The 22221-nt window shown below is 40.2% G+C and overlaps 1 protein-coding gene across 4 annotated transcripts in view; it reads right to left on the bottom strand.

The window, feature by feature from the left end:
- Positions 1 to 22221, bottom strand: part of rhot1a (ras homolog family member T1a) — an 89495-nt gene that overhangs the window by 56231 nt on the left and 11043 nt on the right. For all 4 annotated transcript variants that reach the window (XM_072242496.1, XM_072242493.1, XM_072242494.1 and 1 more), the window contains exons 2-6: positions 15849 to 15907; positions 8896 to 8977; positions 1436 to 1479; positions 316 to 369; positions 120 to 172 (exon numbers count right to left, since the gene is read on the bottom strand). In XM_072242496.1, coding sequence (XP_072098597.1) covers positions 120 to 172; positions 316 to 369; positions 1436 to 1479; positions 8896 to 8977; positions 15849 to 15907 — 292 coding nt within the window. The remainder of the gene's footprint in view (positions 1 to 119; positions 173 to 315; positions 370 to 1435; positions 1480 to 8895; positions 8978 to 15848; positions 15908 to 22221) is intronic.

Genomic DNA, 22221 nt, shown 5'->3' with positions numbered 1-22221 from the left:
CTTCCTTTTAATTACTTCATTGGTCAACAAGCTAAATACAACCAGAACGATAATTCTTTAAAGCTCTGGCAATCCAACCATGCAAAGTAATTGTTTGTATTGAACTAACTTCACAGTACCTGCTATCTTTATCAGTCCTATCACTGATTAAGGGAATCCATCTGCTCGTTACCTGCAACAGACAGATATTTGATTTTGTTGCAAAATAGGTTTCAATTTAGCAAACAAATGTGACTGTTTCTGCAAACTACTAAGACATTACAAAGCCCTTTCAAACCTTTGCTCATGGCTGTTTAAAGTCTGAGCTATACAAACCTTGTCAATGGAATTTCTGTTGTTGACAGCATAAACTATACAGATCACGTTAGCCTGCAATAGAAAAGTGTAAAATAATAAAGATGAGTCAAAAATTTGTAACAGCAATATTTATTTACTCACTGCAGAAAAAAAGTAAATCAAGTAAATCAAATTGGAATGATTGTTGGTGCCAAACAAGGTGGTTTGAGTATCTCTGACTGCTGATCTTGTGGGATTTCTAAGCACAACAGTCTCTTAATGGTCTCAGAATGGTGCAAAAACCACCAAAAAAAAACCCTAGTCATCGGCAGTTCTGTGGGCAAAAATGCCTTAATGAGAGAGGTCAGAGGAGAATGGTCAATCTGTTCAAGCTGACAGGAAGGTGACAGTAACTCCAATAACCATACCTTATAACAGTGGTGTGCAGAAGAGCATCTCTGAATGCACAACATATTAAACCTTGAAGTGGATGTGCTAAAACAATAGAAGGCCATGAACGTACACTCAGTGGCCACCTTAAAAGCTACAGAAAGTACCTAATAATGTGGCTACTGGTGTATTTCCCTCACCTTCCATACAGGCACTTTTTCTTCTGAGAGAGCAATAAACTTTAAAACTTCAAGGACATTTACTTCTAACCTTTTCCATAAATTAGTGCCTTTTTCTCTTTTGCTTCATATACCGAGTGTGGGCTCACTCAATAGCTTCATTTCCTAGGCATTTTTAAAAAAACATTAACTACCTTCATAGCAAAGAAATAATTAATTATAATGGGAAGAAATAAATACTACAGATAGCAGAAATCTGAAACAAAAACATGAGAGGTTTGAAATACCCAGTAGCGTCTGTGAGAAAAATAAAAGTTGACTTTTCAGGCCAGTCTGCATTTCACCAGATTTTGCCTGGCTTACTCTGCATTTCCAGTATTATCTGATTTTAATTCAGGATTTATCTTATGAAGCAAGTTGAAAGCTTGCCTAAAAAACAGCTGCAAATATGGTATGATGATTAGCAAGGTAACATGGAATATAATTATACAAATTCTCCATCTATGAATTGCAAACTTCAGCAAGTGTGGCACTCTTTTTGATTCAGCAGGAAACTTTTACAAACATTATTAAATTAATTTTAGTCTCACCTTGGAAATTTCATTGTGAAGTTGTTCCTCTGTCTGCTCTGCTTCTGTTGGTGAAAAGGCAATTAGGCAAAGATAGCATAATTTCTAATTTTGCTGAGAAATTTACTTATTTAAAAATATGGAAAAAAAAATATCCACATTGAGAAATTAACACAATGTAGCAGAAACCACACAAAAAGTTTTTTTCCTACAAGAAGTAGTGGATATGGCCCAGTCCTTCATGGGTGAAGCCCTCTCCACCACTGAGCACATCTACACAGGGTGCTGTTGTAGGAAAGCAGCATCCATTATCCGGGACCCCCACCTTTCTTTTCAACGCTATCATCAGGAAGGTGGTATAGAAGCCTCATGATTTTCACCACATGGTTCAGGAACAATTATTACTCCTCAACTATCAGGCTCTTGAACCAGAGGGAATAACTATCACTGAACTAGTCCCATAACCTGTGGACTCACTTTCAAGGATTATTCATCTCATGTTCTTGATATTCATTGCTTATTTATTATTATTATTTCTTTTTTTCGTTTTTGCAGTTTAGTGCCTTTTGCACATTGCTTGTTTGTCCATCTTGCTGGGTATGATCTTTCTAAGTTGAGGAGCAAGAGCTACCTTTCAGTCAGGTCCACGTTCAAGGTTTAAAAAGCAGAGATTTGAGCCAGTTTTCTCCAAATTAGACAATCCAAACCAGGGGTGCATAAAAGAGCTAGCTACTTTTAAATCAGAGTGGCAATCAAGATTTCAAAGGCAGAGTTTCATGGCAGATTCTCTGAGTTGAGGTGTGACCAAACCACAAAGGTGATTTCATCAGAAAGGGACAAAAAATATCACAAGTGCAAGCCAAGTGGCCATTCATTCTTGGAGTGGCATTGTTTTGGAGTGTGCCAGTTTTTAAGAGTGGTTCGCTTGGGCGAGGTAGGTTGTCTTGTAAGTTATTCTCTGTGTTCTTATTTGTTCATTCCTCATCTACTAGTGCATAGAATAGTGAGAATGGCTCCAGGGGCAGTGTTTTGTACTCTGTGTGGAATGTGGGAAGTCTGGGAGACTGAACGTCTCCCAGATAAACACATCTGCACCAGGTGCATTGAGCTGCAGCTCGATGATCTTTGACTCATATGAGGGAATGAGGAGGTGATAGAGAAGTGCTACAGGGAGGAAGTTAACTCTAGGTTGCATGAGACAGGTAACTGGGTGACTGTCAGGAGGAGGGGAAATAATACAGCCAGAGCAGAGTACACTAGTGGCAGTTCGCCTCAATAAGTCCATAACCTTAGATACTATTGAGGGGGACAACCTACCAAGGGTGAGCCACAGTGAACAGTTCTCTGGCATTGAGTCTGGTGTTGTGGCTCAGAAGAGCAGAAAAATGAAGAGAACTGCCAGTAGATTCTCTAGTCAAAGGAATAGAGATAATGTGATAGGTGTGATAGGGACATGCGGATGCTTTATTGCCTCCCTGATGTCTGGATCAGGGATGTCTCGGATCAGGTCTATAGCATTCTCAAGGGCAAGAGCAAGCAGCCAGAAGTCTTGATACATATTGGTACCATTGACACAGGTAGACAAAGTGAGGAGGTCATAAAGAGAGATTTTAGGGAACTAGGTAGAAAGCTGGGAGACAGAACCTCCAGGGCAGTAACCTCTGGATTACTGCCTGTGCCACATGCCAGTGAGGGCAAGAATAGGATGATTTGGCAGGTGAATGCATGGCTGAGGAACTGCTGCATGGGGTAGAAGTTCAGATTTATTGAGCATTATGATATTTTCTGGGGAAGGTATGACCTATTCAAGTGGGGCAGGTTACACCTGAACCTGCAGAGGAACAATATCCTGGCGGGCAGGTTGGCTAGAGTTGTTCGGGTGGGTTTCAACTAATTTGGCAGGGGGATGGGAACCAAAGTGATACTGCTGAAGATGAGGAAGTTGGTTTACAAAGAGAGGCAATATGTAGAGAGACTCCTAGCACAGAGAGGCTGATGTTGGGGCAACATTGCAGTCAACAGGATGAGTTGCAATGTAAAAGGCAGACAAAATCAAGAAGGGTGAATACAGGACTAAAGGGGTTATATTTGTATGCACGCTATATATAGAATAAGGTTGATGAATTGTAGCACAGTTACAGATTGGCAAGTATGATGTTGTAGGCATCACTGAATCATGACTGAAAGAAAATTATAGCTGGTAGTTGGGGTAAAAAATGAAATCAAATCATAGCGTCAGAAGGTGTTGAATCATTGTGGATACAGCCAAGGAACTGGAGAATGGACGTGAAATCACAGAGGAACATCTGGAGAAATTTCTGAAATGCCCGTCCGCTGCTGTCGTTACTGTGTGGTCGGGAATCTTTTGGAGGGTAGGCCTTGTCTGCTTCTGGCGACCGAGAAAGAGGTCGAATCACTCGGACAGAGATGGCGCTCAGTAATCAGTGTCGGAGAGCTGATCAGAGCTCAAAATTTTCGGATGACTCAGAGTTGGATTGTGGTTCACATGGCAGGGAGAGTTTTTCTTCCCTCTCCCGGCTGTGTGAGATGTGAGACATTTGAGAAACTTTGAACTTTACTGTGCTGATGGACTTTCTTCATCAAGTTAAGGTATTGTGCACAGTTGTAACTATATGAATAATTATGTGGTTTTGTCAGTTATTTTAGTCTTGGTCTGTCCTGTGTTTTGTGATATCACACCAGAGGAAATAATGTATCATTTCTTAATGCATGCATTACTAAATGACAATAAAAGAGGACTACGTGTCTTCATAATCTAAACTGCAAGGGTAAAAAGACCCTGATGGGAGTTGTATACAGACCCCCAAACAGTAGTAAGGATGTGGCCTACAAATTACAACAGCAGGTTAAAAAATGCATGCCAAAAGAGCAATGTTACAATAGTCATGTGGGACTTCAATATGCAGGTAGATTGGGAAAATCAGGTTAGTGCTGGACTCCAGGAGGGGGAACTTCTAGAATGCCTACGAGGTGGCTTTATAGAGCAGCTTGTGTTTGAACCCACTAGACGATCAGTTATTCTGGATTGGGTGTTGTGCAATGAACCAGAATTGATTAAAGAGCTTAAGGTAAAAGAACCTTCAGGAGAAAGTGATCAGAATATGATCAACATGAGGAAATCTGCAGATGCTGGAATTTCAAGCAACACACATTGCTTGACGAACAGTGTCCTGACGAAGGGTCTCGGCCCGAAACGTCGACTGTACCTCTTCCTATAGATGCTGCCTGGCCTGCTGCGTTCACCAGCAAAGAATATGATCAAATTCACCCTGAAATTTGAGAAGCTAAAGTCAGATGTATCAGTATTATCGTGGAGTAAAGGGAATTACAGAGGTATGAAAGAGGAGTTGGCCAGAATTGATTGGAAAAGAATGCTGGCAGGGATGATAGCAGAGCAGGAATGGCTAGAATTTCTAGAAGGCACAGAATACATACATCCCAAAGAGGAAAAAGTATTCTAAAGGAAAGACGACACAATTGTAGCTATGAAGGAAAGTCAAAGCCAACATAAAAGCCAAAGAGAGGGCTTAGAGCACAAATTAGTGGGTGGGAAGTTAGAGGATTGAGAAACTTTTAAAAACCAACAGAAGGCAACCAAAAAAGTAATTAAGGTAAAGATGGAATGTGAAAGTAAGCTAGCCAATAATATTAAAGAGGACACTAAAAGTTTCTTCAGACATATCAAGTGTAAAAGAGAGGTGAGAGTGGATATTGCACCACTGGAAAACAATGCTGGAGAGGTAGGGTGGAGGAAAAATATTGTGAGTTAAGGATTTTGATAGACAAAGGGTTAATATTGGCTTCTTGAGTATAGAAACCAGTTTGCAGCTTAGTTTGTTATAGATATGTCCTTGGCTTTCAGCAGAGATTACTCTTAGAATAAATACTTGCAGTTGCTTATCTTGTAAGAATTAGACTCAAGTATGTGAGACAAACTGTTAATACAAAGTTGTACACGGGACTGAATTTTTAATTTTTGGCTGTTGCTATGGGTATAGTTTATCACAAGAGAACTGCATATAAATGTAGCTTATCTTTTCTAATTCATAAGGTTAATTGAACAGCCTTTGTTTTTACAATTGATCTGTACGCACATAAAAGGAGCTATGGTCTCTGCAGTTCAAAGCTCACTCTTAGACTACTCACCATGATATAGTGAATAAAGCTCTCTTTACTTCAAAGTCCGTGTCTAATTTACTTGTGATCAACTTTAATCAAACTTCCTTAGCAAATTAATTTCCCTAACAGGTAGTAATAGGGGACAAGGAAACAGCAGACGAGCTGAATAAGTATTTTGTATCAGTCTTCACTGTGGAAGGCATTAGCTGTATGGTGGAAGTTCCAGGTGTCAGGAGCATGAAGTGTGTGATGTTACCATAATTAGAGAGGAGGTTCTTAGGAAACTGAAAGGTCTGAAGGTAGGTAAGTCACCTGGACCCAGGTGGTCTACATCCAAGAGTCCTGAAGGAGGTGGCTGAAGAGATCAGGGAGGCATTAGTAATGATCCTTCAAAGATCACTAGATTCTGGAAAGGTTCTGGAAGACTGGAAATCTGCAAATGTCACTCCACTCTTCAAGGGAGAGAGGCAGAAGAAAGGAAACTATAAGCCAGTTAGTCTGACCTCAGTGGCTGGGAAGATGTTGGAGTTGATTGTTAAGGATAAGGTCTCAGGGTAGTTGAGGCACATGATAAAATGGGCTGTTGTCAGGGCTCTAGGGAAAATCTTGCCTGACAAATCCGTCAGAATTCTTTGAAGAAGTTACACGCAGGATAGACAAAGGAGAATTAGTTGATGTTGCGTACTTGGATTTTCAGAAGGCCTTTCACAAGGTGCCACACACGAGGCTGTTTAACAAGCTACAAGCTCATGGTATTACAGGAAAGATACTAGCATGGATAAAGCAGTGGCTGATTGGCAGGAGGCAAAGAATGGGAATAAAGGGAACTTTTTCTGACTAGCTGCCAATGACTAGTGGTGATCCACAGGGGTCTGTGTTGGGACCGATTCTTTTTACATTACATGTCAATGATTTGGATGATGGAATTTACTTTGTTGCAAAATTTGCAGAAGATATGAAGATAGGTGGAGGGGCAGGTAGTTTTCAGAAATTTGAGGGGCTACAGAAGGACTTGGAAAGATTGGGAGAATTGGTAAAAAAGGCTGATGGAATACAGTGTTGGGAAGTGTATGATTACGCACTTTGGTCGAAGAAATGAAAGTATTGACTATTTTCTAAATGGAGAGAAAATATAAAAACTGAGGTGCAAAGGGTCTTGGGAACTCCTGCGCAGGATTCCTTAAAAGCTAATTTGCAGGTTGAGTCTGTGGTGAAGAAGGCAAATGCAATATTAGCATTCATTTCAAGAGGACTAGAATATAAAAGCAAGGATGTAATGTTGAAACTCTATAAAGCACTGGTGAGTCCTCACTTGGAGTACTGTGAGCAGGTTTGGCCCACTTATTTTAGGAAAGATGTGCAGACACTGAAGAGAATTCGAAGGAGGTTCATGAAAATGATTCCAGGATTAAACGCTTGTCATTTGTAAAGCACTTGATGGCTCTGGGCCTGTATTCACTGGAATTCAGAAGAACGAGGGGTGACCCATTTCAAACCTATCAAATGGTGAAAGGCCTTGTTTCCTATGGTGGGAGTGTCTGATCAGAGCACACAGCCTCAGGTTAGAGGGGCGTCCTTTTAGAACGGAGATGAGGAGGAATTTCTTTAGCCAGAGAGTAGTGAATCTGTGGAATTCATTGCTACAGGCAGCTGTGGAGGCTAAGTCTTTATGTACATTTAAGGCAGTGGTTGATAGATTATTGATTGGCCAGGACATAAAGGTATATTGGGGGGGGGGGGGGGGAGGAGATGGCAGGAGATTGGGGCTGAGAGGAAGCAGAGCAGACTTGATGGGCCAAATGGCCTAATCCTGCTGCTATTTCTTATGGTCTTGTGGTCTTTCATTGATCCTACTAGGGTTCTTGGATTTGCTTATGCCTACAAGAAATGAATCTCAGGGTTGTATGTCTGTACTTTGATAATTAATTTCCTTTGTACTTAGTAAAGATATTTTACCTTGAATATAATGGTTCAACTGCACTCCCCATCAGAAATGCTTTACGAAATTCCCACAATTAAAGCCCACCACAATCATAAATTTAATCAGATGTTAAATTCACACCCTGTAAGGATCTCCACTGTAAAAGGTCCACACAAAGAACAATGTCAGGTGTAAGACAGGAAAGGCATGTTACTCTATTTTATTTTAAATGCCACCAAGTACAATCAATGCATCTTTTTGTACAGATCTAATTCATTTAGTTGTAGTACACTTTGAGAGAAATCATCTAAATATATGCATAGCAGTGTGTACAATAATGCTGTTAACACCACAATAGTTGAGCAAGAATGACCCGCAAAATGTAATGCAATAGCTTACGGAACACAACCTACTTTAGTGAAAGACCCAAAATGAAAATGTCAAGCTAATCTCTAGAAACGTTTCAATTACACCCTAAAAGAACTACCTCTATTAGACTGTAAGACATAGGAGCAGAATTAGGACATTCAATCCATTGAGTCTGCTCCGCCATTCTATCGTGGCTGATTTATTATCCCACTCAACAACACTCTCCTGCTTTCTTTCTGTAACCTTGGACACACTAACTAATCAAGAACCTATCAACCTCCGCTTTAAATATACTCAATGATTTGGCCTTCACAGCGATCCATGGCAATGAATTCCACAGATTCACCACCCTCTGGCGAAAGAAATCCCTCCTCACCTCTGTTCAAAAGTGATGTATTTGTTTTCTAAGGCTGTGCCCACTGATCCTAGACTTCCCCACTATAGGAAACATCCACTCTACTGTATTTAAGCCTTTCAATATTTGATAGGTTTTAATGAGATCCCTCCCTCATTCTTCTAAACCCCAGCGAATATAGGCCTAGAGCCATCAAATGTTGCTAAATTAGCCCTTTCACTCCTGGGATCATTCTCAGGAACCTTTTCTTCTGGATTACAGAATATTGTGGTTTTGCAGACCCCTTCTCAACTTTTGTAGTTACAACAAATTTACACTGAGGCAGAGTACAATTATACTGCCTGAGGATTCTGTTTCCATCAGTTATTTCTGCAGTATCAATTTCAGCTGGCACTGAAGTGAAATTCAAAATTTCAAAAGTCATCCTGTTGTTAATAATTAGAATTACTCTTTAAGATAAATGTTGGTAACTATGAAAGTGGGTTTAAAATAACATACTGAATTTAAAGTATTTGGTTTATCCATAGGCTTAAGATAACTGAGCTATTTAAACTGGTGATACCTATTTGAAATGTGATTTTTTTAATATTGCTTCTGGAAAAATCTGGTCCAATATCTCAAAATGGCAGAAAGATGGAAGAAGCATTTTCTAGTAAAAGACTTTTTGTTGCTATTTGATGATGGACTTTTCTTTACCTGAATAGTCTACTATGTGTGTAGGGACCTTCTCTGGAGTGACATCTGCTGGGATAGTGATTTCTTCTGCTCGTAGAGGAACCTTTTAAAATAGAAATAAGTGCATAACCGTAGTATGTTATTCAAAAGTAAATTTAAAAATGACAAATAGCAAAGTGTGACTTAACCAACGACTGAGTCATAGTAATAAACACAGTTCATATTTAAAATTATGAATCAGATTCAGAATCAGGTTTAATATCATTGGGATGTCATGAAATTTGTTATGTGGCACTAGCACATTGCAATGCATAACAATAAAAACTGTAAACTACTATATATATATATTTAAAAAGTTTAATTAAATAGTGCAAAAAGAGAACGAAAAGTAGTGAGGTAGTGTTCATGGGTTCAATGTCCATTCAGAAATTGGTTGGCGGAGGGGAAGAAGCTACTCCTGAATTGTTGAGTGTGTGGTTTCAGGTTCCTGTACCTCCTCCCTGATGTACCTTCTTCCTGTAGATCAAGGAGAGGGTATAGAAGAGGTTTACTGGGATGCAACATGGATTAGAGGGTATGAGCTATAAGGAAAGGTTGGATAAATTTGGGTTGTTCTCCCTAGAGTGTTTTAGAGATTGAGGGGAGACTTTTACAATTATGAGAAGCAAAGACAGGGTAGACAGTTTTCCCTAGGGCAGCAACGTCAAGCACCAGAGGACATGCTTTTAAGGTTAGAGGGGGAAGTTTTTGTTTTATTTTATACAGAGTGGGGTAGGTGCCAGGAATGGGTTACCATGGGTAGTGGTGAAAGCAGGCAGTTTAAGCAGCTTTTAGATAGACACGTTATGGTAGCATAATGGTTAGCACAACACTTTATAGTACCAGCAATTGGGGTTCAATTCCCATCACCGTCTGTAAGGAGTTTGTATGTTCTCCCCATGACCCCGTGGGTTTCCACCCACAGCTCAAAGATACACCGGATGGTAGGTTAATTGGTCATTGTAAATTGTCCTGTGATTAGGCTGGGTTGCTGAGTGGTGTGGCTCAAAGGTCTGGAAGTGCCTATTCCATGCTGTAATGCAATAAATACCTTAAAGGAATGGAGGCAGATGGATGATACACAGGAGGACGACGATTAGAATGAATTGGCATCAAGATTGGCACATTGTGGGCCAAATGGCCTGTTCAGTGCTGTACTATGTTTCCACTAAGTAATGATCTTTTATTAGATCTATTTTACCAGTAGGTTTTAGCAGACTTTTGGCACTGTCCAATTTAGTAAAATTACTGAAATGTGTGCAGGTGGAGCATTCCTTCTGGTTTCTGATGCATCATGCACTTAAGTTTCCCAGTACCATCCTGAATGCTCCTTCAGCTTGGTTGATAATGGGCCATTAATTCCCAGCTGGCAATGGGGAAAGATGCATTTTCTCCCCAAGGTTTTGAGAACATCCTTCAATGTTTTTCGCTATCCATCTAGTAAACGCCATTTGGAGAAGAAGGGCTTAATGCAGCCAGGTTGGATTAGTGTAGGTAGGCATCAAGAGTATGTCTGAGCTGAATTCTATGATTCTCATTTCTTCCTGTGATAGATTTCAAGCTGCCAAGTCTGTTTTGGGACTATAATGGACTGGCCAACTTGAGTGTAATTAAGGCCTCGATGTTAGGGATTTTGGCTAAGGATCCTGTGAGAGGATTTGAAGGTACGTGCAGATATAGCACTCAGTACTTTGGGGAGGGTGGTGCAGGTTATTCAAGTTCCAGAAGCACACAAGAGGACATGAACCTCGCCTGTCCTGTAGACCAGGTGTGTTGTGCTGCTTTCAGGTTTTGACCTTCAAACTTCTGGATGAAAGCAGTATCAGTGACTTGAAAGCAGAGGTGTATTTTATCAACAATATCTGCCAATTAAACGTGTCAATAATATTACTTCACTGGTTGTCATGCACTGAGGTACTTATTTCTTAAATGCAGGTAAAATACTTGCAAAATTAACTTTGACAAGTTAAGGATTTTTTTCCAATTATAGATTTAATTAGTAAAATAGCATAAAATACATAGATGTTGGAGAGTGGACTAAGGGAATGTGAGAGGGAACACAAGTAGCCTTACCTCTGGAAAACATCTGAATGGTTTGTAAAATCCGCTGTAAAGTATCATAGGTTTAAATGCAAATTTCCCCATTATCGGAGAAGATTCATCCGAATTTTTGGCAAGTAGTTTATTTATAGGCATCCATTAGTCTCATGAGACCATGGATTTGCACCTTGGAAGGTTTCCAGGGCGCAGGCCTGGTCAAGGTTGTATGGAAGACCAGCAGTTGCCCATGCTGCAAGTCTCCCCTCTCCACACCACCGATGTTGTCCAAGGGAAGGGCACGGCACTAGGGTTGATACAGCTTGGCACTGGTGTTGTCGCAGAGCAATGTGTGGTTAAGGGCCTTGCTCAAGGCTTAATTATTTATTTCCTGCTCAAATAAACTCAAGGTTTATTTATTTATTATTGAGATACAGGGTGAAGTAGGCCCTTCTGGCACTTTGAGCCACGCCACCCCAATTTAATCCTAGTCTAATCACGGGACAATTTACAACGACCAATTAACCTACCAACTGGTTGTGGGAAGAAACCAGAGGATTCTGAGGAAACCCACACTACACCACCGTGCCGCCCCATTGTCTTGGCAATAATTATGAGTAAGTAGAAGATCTTCAATGAACGTCAAGTAAAGACAGGTCAAGAAATAAAGGCATCTTATCAGCAGGATCTCAAGTTCAAGTGAGTGCAAGTAAGGAGGGAACACGGTCAGAAAATCTAAAATTTATTCCTTTATGGATTTGCTGGACTATAAAAAGAGAATCAACATTGCTGACTGAAAGGAAATTAATCTTCCTCACCCCACCACCTAGTTTTCAGATTTGTTCACCATATCCACTGTGAGAAAATTACCTAAATCGAAAAGAGCAGCAAGATTTTGTTCTTAATGATATTTATTCTTACACAGCAGAGACAATGAAACATCTTAACAAATTCAAATGTGCAAGACTGAGTTTAAAGTTTGCCCATGACTGATGTAACTAAGTGTTTTCGTTATAATATTCAGGCTTTGTACATTCTAAATATACTTAACCCTGTTAAATGAATCCCAAGTACATTGTGCTGTTCCCATTCTTGCATTCAAGAACAATCACAGAGAGAAATTGACAGGGACCAGGAACCAGGTCATCTTCCTGTCCTTTTAGCAAGAGAATTTCCCATTTCTTTCTCCAGAGACTCGCAAACTATTCAATTTCAGCAACATATCAATCTTTATTAAAAGTTATCATTGAACTCAATAACTTTTCTTGCTGTGCATTCCAGATCATAACAAAACTTATACATATAAAATAAATTAATATTTAAGATTCAAGATTGTTTACTGCTGTTTTTCAGTACACGAGTGTAAAGGAGAACAAAATGACTGTTACTCTGGATCTGATGCAGCATTAAAAAACACAATAAATATTATAAAATCAATCCTATAAAAGACAATGTACAAGTAACTCTGAGTGTGACTGTATATACATAAGATTAGCTTATATACATAGACTGTGTGTATATAAAGTAAGATGATTTTAAATATAAAGTTACTTTGGACACCTTACTAGAACTATCTCATGGGACTGCATACCACTTTACATCAGGCAACTGGCTCCTAATTATATGCTGTTTGCTCTCAGTGAAAAATACTGCTGGCCCAAACTTTGTGTCCAGGAAGAAATAAAAAAACAACAGGGGGAACAACACAGATATTGCTTGGACCTTATTTCAGAGGACTTGTCCTGGGCCCAGCACACCGAAGAAAGCATGGCAGTGCCTCTACTTCCTTAGGAGATTGTGGAGATTTGGCATAACATCTATAACTTTGACAAACTTTTATAGATGTCTGGTGGGAAGTATATTGACTGGCTGCATCACAGCCTAGTATGTAAACATCAATGACCTTGAATAGAAAATTCCTACAAAAAGTACTGGATACGGCCCTTTTTGCTCTTCTTGCTACTGCCATCGGGAAGGTACAAAAATCTCAGGACTGACACCACCAAGTTCAGGAACAGTTACTACCCCTCAACCATCAGGCTCTTGAACAAAAGGGGATAACTTCACTTGCCCCATCACTGAAATGTTCCCACAATCAATGGACTCACTTTCAAGGACTCTTCATTTCATGTTCTTGATATTTATAGCTTATTTATTATTATTGTTTCTTCTTTTTGTATCTGCACGATCTGTTGTCTTCCGAAATCTTTCATTGATTCTCTTATGGTTACTATTCTATAGATTTATTGAGTATGCCCACAAGAAAATGAATCTCAGGGTAGTATATGGTGACATATAATGTACTTTGATAATAAAACTTGCTTTGATTTTGATCACTTGGCTCCAGATTGCAACACTAATTTGGTCCAAAAATCTGAATTCCGGAGATGAGGAGAGAGAGTTTGTTTTAACATGAAGGTGATATTTGGCTAAATGAAAACTTTGCATAATGGAGGATGGTCAATCTGTCCAGGCCCAGGATATCATTGCAGGAGTTTCTCAGGGCAGTGTCCTTGGCACAACACCTTCAGGTGCTTCAATAATGACGTTCCTTCCATCAAAGATGTAATGTTTACTGACGACTGTATGTTTGACTCACAGCAAATGAAGCAGTTCATACCTGATTGAACAAGTCCTGGACAACATTCTGTCATGGGCTTATACGTGGCAAGTAACATTTTTGCCACAAAAGTGTTGGGGAATGGTCATCTCCAACCAATGCCACTTAGGGGTCACTGCTGACCAGTTACTTAAATGCTGTAATTATGAGAACAGATCAGAGGCTGGATATCCTAAGGTGAGCAGCTCATCTCTCCACCATCTACAAGTAGGTAGTGTGATACAGTACTCATCCACTTGCCTAGAAACTGCAGTTCTAACAACAAGAAATCTAACATTCCAGGCTCAGGACAGCATTTCAGGAGTTCCTCAGAGCTGAATCTTAATAGCAGCGCATAGAGAAGTGGTTAGTTTAATGCTATTACAGCACTAGCAACCCAGGTTCAATTCCCTCCGCTGTCTTTAAGAGTTTGTATGGGATAGTAGGTTAATTGGACACACAGGTGTAACTGGGCGGTGTGGGCTCACTGTGTCAGAATGGCCTGTATCACATGCTGTATCTTTAAATAAAGATGAAAAACATAATCCAGAATAAAGCAGGTGTTTTACTGGTATCCCATTCATTCCCCTATATGTTCATGTCTACACCATTAATACACAACGACTGCAAAATGTACCACCCACAAAATGCATTACAATAACTCTCCTAGACTAATGCCAAATCAACGACCACAATAGCTTCAAGCACATGGAAACATCACACTTACATGTTTCTCTCCAAGTTACACACCATCCTGACTTGGAATTATAGGACCATAAGACATAGGAGTAGATTAGGCTATTTGGCCCATCATGTCAGATCTACTTCTCTATCATGATTGATTTATTAATCCCCTCAACCCCATTCTCCTACCTTCTCCCCATAACATTCGACACCCTTATTAATCAAGAACCTATCAGCCTCTGTTTTAAGTATACTGAATAACTTGGCCTCCTCAACCATCTGTGGCAATGAATTCCATAGATTCACTGCCCTCTGGTTAAAGAAATTCCTCCTTATCTCTGTTCTAAAGGGACGTCCTTGTATTCTGAGCTGTGCTCTTTGGTCCTAAACTACCCCACTATAGGAAACATCCATAAGCCCATTAAGGCACAAGAGCAGAATTAGGTCATTTAGCCCATTGAGTTTGCGCCACCACTTAATCATGGCTTATTTATTTTCCTTCTTAACCCCATTCTCTTGCTTTCTTTCCATAACCTTTGATGCTGTTACTACTCAAGAACCTATCAACTTTTGCTTTAAATATAGCCAAGGACTTGGCCTCTCCCAACTACTGGAAACATACTCTCCAGGTCCACTCTATCTAGCTCTTTCAATATTTGATAGGTTTCAATGAGATTTCCCCTCATTCTTCTAAGCTCCAGTGAGTAGAGGCCCAGATTCTTGTTTCTGTTGCTTTGTTTCAGTCTTGGTACAGTGTCTCCTACATCAGAACGGCCACTGTGGTTCAAGAAGGCTATTTGCCATCACCTTATCAAGGGAAAGTACAAAACAGAAACAGGCCCTTTGGTCCATCCAGTGTGTGCCGAACCATTTAAACTGCTTAGACCCATCAACCTGCACCCGGACCATAGTCATCCATACCCCTGCCATCCGTATATCTATTCAAATTTCAATTAAATGTTAAAATTGAGCATGCACCACTTGTTCGTCCTACACTCTAATGACCCTCTGAGTGTAGAAGTTTCCCCTCATGTTCCCCTTGAGATCATGAATCAGTATCAGCCACCAAATTAAAATTCACACGAGTAACTACTTTCTTTCAATCACCTTAAAATAGGGACCAAATTAATCAAGATGACTAAAGTTTATACTAGCATGATTTTTGACTGAGGATACTGCCATCAAAATTAGAGACCAGTTTTCTGAATGCAGAATGGAAAATAATCACCAACAGTGTGAAAATTAGCCTCTTAGCTAAAGGCGGGTTCATTCATTTTTCTTAAGATAATGTGCAAACAATCCAGTGAACCAAAGTCATTTTAAGAAAGTATAATGATCCAGAAAGCACTGTGTGAAAGGAGAGTGGAAGTAACATTGAAGGTAATTTTCAAAATCCAAATAGGGTACATCTCTGAAACTGAACAATCTGCAAGGCTATGCAGAACATGAAAATAAGAATATTTTAACTTGGGTTGTTCAACAAAATAACATAGCAGTAACGGTATGAATTATCTTCTTTGCTGTAAATTGTACGATTCTACCATAATCTAGTTTCAAGAAAAAGTGAGACTGCTGGGGCACATTGGCCTAAATTAAAAGAAAACAAGTCACATACCTCTTCAGGAAACTCTTCACTGACCAGAGACATAATCAAAGATGTCTTCCCCACCTTAGCTGCACAAAGGAAAATAAATAACTTTATTCTTTAGTCATGATCACCTGTCAGCACATCAGGTGGTTCACCAGCAGGTTTACAATTCATTGCTAATATCTGGTGAGGTGGTAAGGGCCTTAACCAAACATACATCAAGCAGAGTTTGCTTTAAGTGACTGCTTAATCACTTTCCCATGTTTAGTGTTCCCAAAGAGGGTTTACTCAAAAAAAAATCAGTATGAAAATGCCAAAATTATATAGAGAGGCAAGCAGTAATGTTTAGTGTGGAAGTCTAGTGCCAAAGGGCATAGCCTCAGAATGGAATGACACGTCTCCTTAGTACAGAAATGAGGAGGAATTTCTTTAGCCAGGGGTGGCAAATCTGTGAAATTCATTGCCACAGACAGCTGTGGAAGGCAAGTCATTGAGTATGTTTAAAGCAGGTGCTGATAGGCTCTTGATTAGTAAGGGTATCAAAGGTTAAAGGGAGAAGGCAGGAAGATGGGGTTGAGAGGGATGATAAACTAGCCATGATGGAATGGTGGAGCAGACTCAACGGTCTTATGTCTTACGGCCTCATGGTCTACTGAAGAAATCCTTGAGAAGAGCACTTGCTCTAGCAAAGCATGACAAATTCTTATTTGAAGCACTTTAGGTTTGCCTGCCTGCCTCATTGTGGGATACATGAAGCTGTCTTTGTTTCATCCTTTTACACAAAGTACAAAAAAATGTGCTGTGTCTCGAGTATATCAGTAACTGGATTGGTGCTGATTCTCACAACTACACAGAACTCACAAAACTCATTACCTGAATTTCCATCCTGTTATCACTTTCACAAGGACCATCTGTCTTTTATTCTGCATCTCTCCATCTCAGAACACAAGAACCACACACATCTTTTGCAAGCCTACAGACTCCCACTGCAGTCTTAATTATGTTTCTTCCAGCTTGGTTCCTGCAAGGACTTCATTTCATTCTCCCAGTTCCTCCATCTCTGCTGTGTTTGAACAGATGATGAGACTTCCCACCCAGATGCCTCAGACATATCTTCCTTCCTTCTGAACCATGACTTCCTGTCAGGGTCTTGACTGTTTCCCATCTACCTCTCACACCATTGCTCTCACTGCAGTTCCTCCTGGAGAAAGCAAGGAAGGAGTTCTTTGGTTCTCAACTTCCACCCCACCAGCCTAGTCATTCAATGGATCATTCTTTGCACTGTCAATCAGCTCCAACAAGATACCACAAGACACATTTTCCCATCCTTTTCCCTTTCAATACGATGGAAGATGCCAAAATCATTCAGTAGCCTGCTGAAGAAACCCTGAGAAAAATAATTCTGAAAATTCTCCATTCCCATCAACCACTTCCCACCCTGCAGCAGTTTCCCATGCAATTTTGGGAAACATAGAACAGTACTGGCCCTTTAGTCTACAACTTACACAATTGCTACGTGATGTCACTTCTCTTAAACTTGATGCCTTGCCTGATGAAGGCCAGCATTCCAAACACACTCTTCACCACCATGTCTACTTACATGGGCTCCTTTCAGAGACATGTACTCTTATAAAACTTCCAGATCACTCTGCTCCACACACTCATCAGTGCCCTGCCATTCCCCGTACAGGTCCTATCCTGGTTTGAACATCTAAAATATATCACCTCACAATTATTTAAGGTGAAATCCATTGAGGGATCCATGGCATAAGAAAGGTTGGGAACCCCTGCTCTAGAGACTGTTGTGTGTAAAAATCCCAGGAGATCAGCAGTTTCTGAGATGCTCGAACCACCAGTCTGGCACCAACAAACATTCCATGGTCAATGTCACGTAGACCACATTTCTTCTCCATCCTGATGTCTGGTCTGAACAACAACTGAACTTCTTGACCATGTTTGCATGCCTTTATACATTGAGATGCAACTTGACTGGCTGATTAGATAATGGCATTAATGAGCAGGTACACAGGTGAACGTATAAAGTGGCTACTAAGTGTATAATTGCACCAATGTAAATAGAGAAAGTTACTGATAAATCCACAGGCCAAATGCAATGTCAATGGCAGCAGAATGTACAAATAGACACAAAGGAATGGATGATAAGAAGTGAAGGGGAAAACATACTGCAATGGCCAAGAATTAACAGAAGAAATTAATGATGGCTCAAGGAATACTGTAGAAAATTCAGGGGTGAGCAGATGGCTAGTGTCATATCGTTGTCGTGCAAAATGTAGTAGGATTTGAAACTGGTAATTTCAGGCAAATTAGTAAACATCTGGGTTGCTAAGATAGCCTAAGGGCTTTCCACGTGATGCTGTGAGTGGGCACCAGCTTCAGAAGGGCTAATTATAGAAACATAATGAAGAAAGGTTTTATTCCTGAAGAATATCTAACAAAGTTTATAACATTAGGTAAGGAGGAAAGCATAATGTTGCATATAAAAAGAGGACATGGCAGACTACGAGATACTGAAATTATTCAGCCTGGGAAACATCATTGACTGCGTCTCAGCCTGGGAGAAACGTAAAAATGATTTTTTTTTATGAAGGTTTCTATTCTGGGACTTGTGAGTGGGCAATGTACAAGAAACAAATGGACTGTTCTCAGATTGAACAAGTTATGTATGTCTTTGACAATGAATAATTAACTAGAGGTCACGAGCATTAAATCCACACATCTAAGCAATGTCAATAAATTAGAAACCTGCTACAATATATATGTATATATGATGCAAACACATTTTGAAACAGGTAGGACAGAGCAGCTGAATGACCTTTCATGTTGTAGATTTTTATCTGTACTTGTATTAACAGAAAACTTGAAAAAGGATCTCGTGCTTTTCCTGTGTATATATGACATATGAGACAAACAAATAATACAACAATAAGTTACCTCTGACATGTCTCTAGCTGTAACTTAACCTAAATGTATCAAAACATCGGTCAACTTACAAACAAGAGTAAACTCAGAAACAAGATGGCTGAATCACCAACAAAACTAGTCACAGAGCACTACAGCACCGAAACAGGGTCTTCGGCCCATCTAGTCTGTGCCAAACTGTTACTCTGACTAACTCCATCAGCCTGCACTTGGACCATACCCCTACATACTCCTCCCATCCACGTACTTATCCAAACTTCTTTTAAATCTTAGGGCGCCACGGTAGTATAACGGTTAGCGTGATGCCATTATAGTTTGGGTGCCAGAGTTCAGAGTTCAAATCTGGCACTGCCTGTAAGGAGTTTGTATTTTCTCCCCATGACTGCATGGGTACATATTTGGATTGTGGGAGGAAACTGGAGCACCCTGGCAAGTGATGGAATGGGAGTTGGGGTGAAATGTAGGAGTACACTTGGGAAACTTGTATTCCAAATGCCAATATGAAGCTACCAGTACAATTTCAAAACCAATATAAAGGTTAAAATTCAAACTGATAATTCTGATCTCATGGCCACTGTCCCTATATTAATTTACCCTAACTTAAGCCTGTTGGAGATTCTCACAATCACCACTAGGGTCTCAGCCCAAATCATTGACTGTTTATTCCTCTCCATAAATGCTGCTTGACCTGCTGTGTTCCTCCAGCATTTTGTGTTTGTTCCTCAAGATTTCCAGCAACTGCAGAATCTCGTGTTTATCACTAGAGGGAGACTTTATTTTCAAAAGTTTTTTTAATTGTAGAAACTATAAGGAAACTCCCAACATCCACAATAACAAAAATTCCTGATATAAACTAAGTTCTAGAAGATAGGCCTCTTGCATTTAAGATTGATATTTTCTGTCAGGAGTCTATAATTCTATGAAAACAATTCCAATAGCCACAATTAAAGTCTGAAACCCAAATTATTTTTTTCCCAAAACAAATACAACTTGAAATTCCTATTGTTGGCTTTGAACCATTGATTGTCAGGCATGTTATATAGAGTAATAAAGCACAGAAACAGGCCCTTCTACCCAAATGATCAATGGCAGTGCCTGCACCTGGCCCTTAGCCCTCCAAGCCCCTCCATCCACATGGCTCTCTTTTACCATCCTTTGACAGTTCATTCCAGGTACTCACTCCCCTCTGTGTAAAGAAATTACCTCTAGCTTTGGACTCCCCAACCCTGGGAAAAAGACTATGAGTGTATACTCCTTATAATTTTGTAAACTTGTACGGTTTCTCTTATGCTCTAAGGAATAAAGATCTGGTGTGGCCAAATTCTTCCTATAACTCAGACCCTTTAGTCCAGGTAGCATCTTCATAAATATTTTCTGCAGTTTCTCCAGCTTGACAATGTTTTTCCTGTAAAAGAGTGACCAAAACTGTACACAATACTTCAAATGTGGTCTCACAAACAACTTATATGTAACATAATGTCCCTACTCCTAAAGTCAATGTCCTGCCTGAAGGCCAGCATGATAAATGCCTTCTTCACCACCCTGTTTCCTCCAAGAGGATCACAACCTTATCGTGGTTGGAGGCTTGCATGCTTCAATGACTCGGAGAGCTATGCTGGCTGGAGTTAGGGCTTTATGCTTTAGCTCTTGGTGGGGTTATGCACGTCAAACAGGTCAAAGGGTAGAGGACAGATTAAGATTGGTCCACTGGTCCTCCAGGTTTGCGGGGGGGGGGGCGGTGGTGGAATTCAGATCAGAGCTAACAACACTGATTGGTAAAGTAAAATTGCTACAAATAGAAACATAGAAAACATACAGCACAATACAGGCCCTTTGGCCCACAAAGCTGTGCCGAACATGTCCCTACCTTAGAACTACCTAGGCTTTACCCATAGCCCTCTATTTTTCTAAGTTCCATGTAGCCACCCTGGAGTCTCTTAAAAGACCCTATCGTTTCCGCCTCCACCACCACCACCATCAGCAGCCCATTCCACGCACTCACCACTCTCTGCGTAAAAAACTTACCCCTGACATCTCCTCCGTACCTGCTTCCAAGCACCTTAAAATTTTGCCCTCTCGTGCTAGCCATTTCAGCCCTGGGGGAAAGCCTCTGACTATCCACATGATCAATGCCTCTCATCATCTTATATACCTCTATTAGGTCACTTCTCATCCTCTGTTGCTCCAAGGAGAAAAGGCCGAGTTCACTCAACCTATCCTCATAAGGCATGCTCCCCAATCCAGGCAACATCCTTGTAAATCTACTCTGCACCCTTTCTATGGTTTCCACGTCATGATGCAGCAATGAAGAATACTTCTACATCTGAGAGTGACGGCATTCTTGAGTCTCCACCCAGGACATTCATGACTGACAGTAGGGAAAACTGTGAGGAAGCTACTGACATGATAAAGGAAGCCCTGAACACCGCCAGAGTTAGAGGAACTTCATTGCTGTCCTAAATGCCAGCAGTGCAACAGGCAGTAGGCAAGTATCATCCTGCTTCCTTTTACGTCTGTTTTCAGTGAACAGTACACTTGCACTCCCAGGTGGCTCCGGTCCACAGCACTCAGTGTATAGGTCCTACTCTGATTTCAATGTCCAAAATGCATCATCTCACTTTTATCTTACTTGAAATCTATTTGCCATTCCTCAGCCCATACTCTTAACTGATCAGGATCTCTTTGTAATTCATTGCAACCTGCTTTGCTAAGAATATGGCTCAAATTTATTTTCAATGTGCACAAGCCATGAACTATAAAGACAAGATTAGCAGAATACAGGCTTTGGAGGTCTTCATCCACTTGTATCTACTCACCTATTGAGTTAGATTACAGCTTATCTTTTTAATTTGTCATCACTGTCCTGTGCTAATCCTTCAATTCTCCTAATTCATCAATTTATGACTTCAAGATAATGAACAAGCCTATACTGCCCTCAAGGGAGAGAATTACAAAGATTAACAGGACGAAAAATTTCACCTGAAGAAACTTCTCTTCTCTATCCCTTATGGCCAGCCTCTTATTCTCAGACTGTGACGCTTGCCAGAGGAAACATAACCCTTAAATCAATGCTGTCAAGAACCGTTAAGAATTGTGCATATTAATGAGTTCACTTCATTCTTATAAACTCTAGAGTGCCTAGTCTATTCTCTTCTCCGGTGAGAGATTGCCCTTGTCCCAAGAAACATTTTGGTAAATCTTGGTTGTAATCTCACTTTGATAAGTAGTATCATTTCTCAGAAAGGGAAATCATATCTGTTCTCAAAATAGCAAGTGCAGCCTCATTAGGACTCTATTTCACTGCAGTAAGACACCTTTATTACTCAAATTTTATTGCTAGCACATTGTTTGCCTTCCTATCTGCTTGCTTTATCTGTATGTTCATTTTCAGTGATTCATGTTTAAGACCATGAAGTGCCTCTGAATTTTTTTCCCAAACTCTCACAATTCCAAATAATCA

The sequence above is a fragment of the Mobula birostris genome, chromosome 24, assembly GCF_030028105.1.
Source record: "Mobula birostris isolate sMobBir1 chromosome 24, sMobBir1.hap1, whole genome shotgun sequence".
NCBI classification, from domain to species: domain Eukaryota; kingdom Metazoa; phylum Chordata; class Chondrichthyes; order Myliobatiformes; family Myliobatidae; genus Mobula; species Mobula birostris.
The sequence above is the reverse complement of the archived record's forward strand: the minus strand, read 5'-3'. Positions and strand labels throughout refer to the sequence as shown.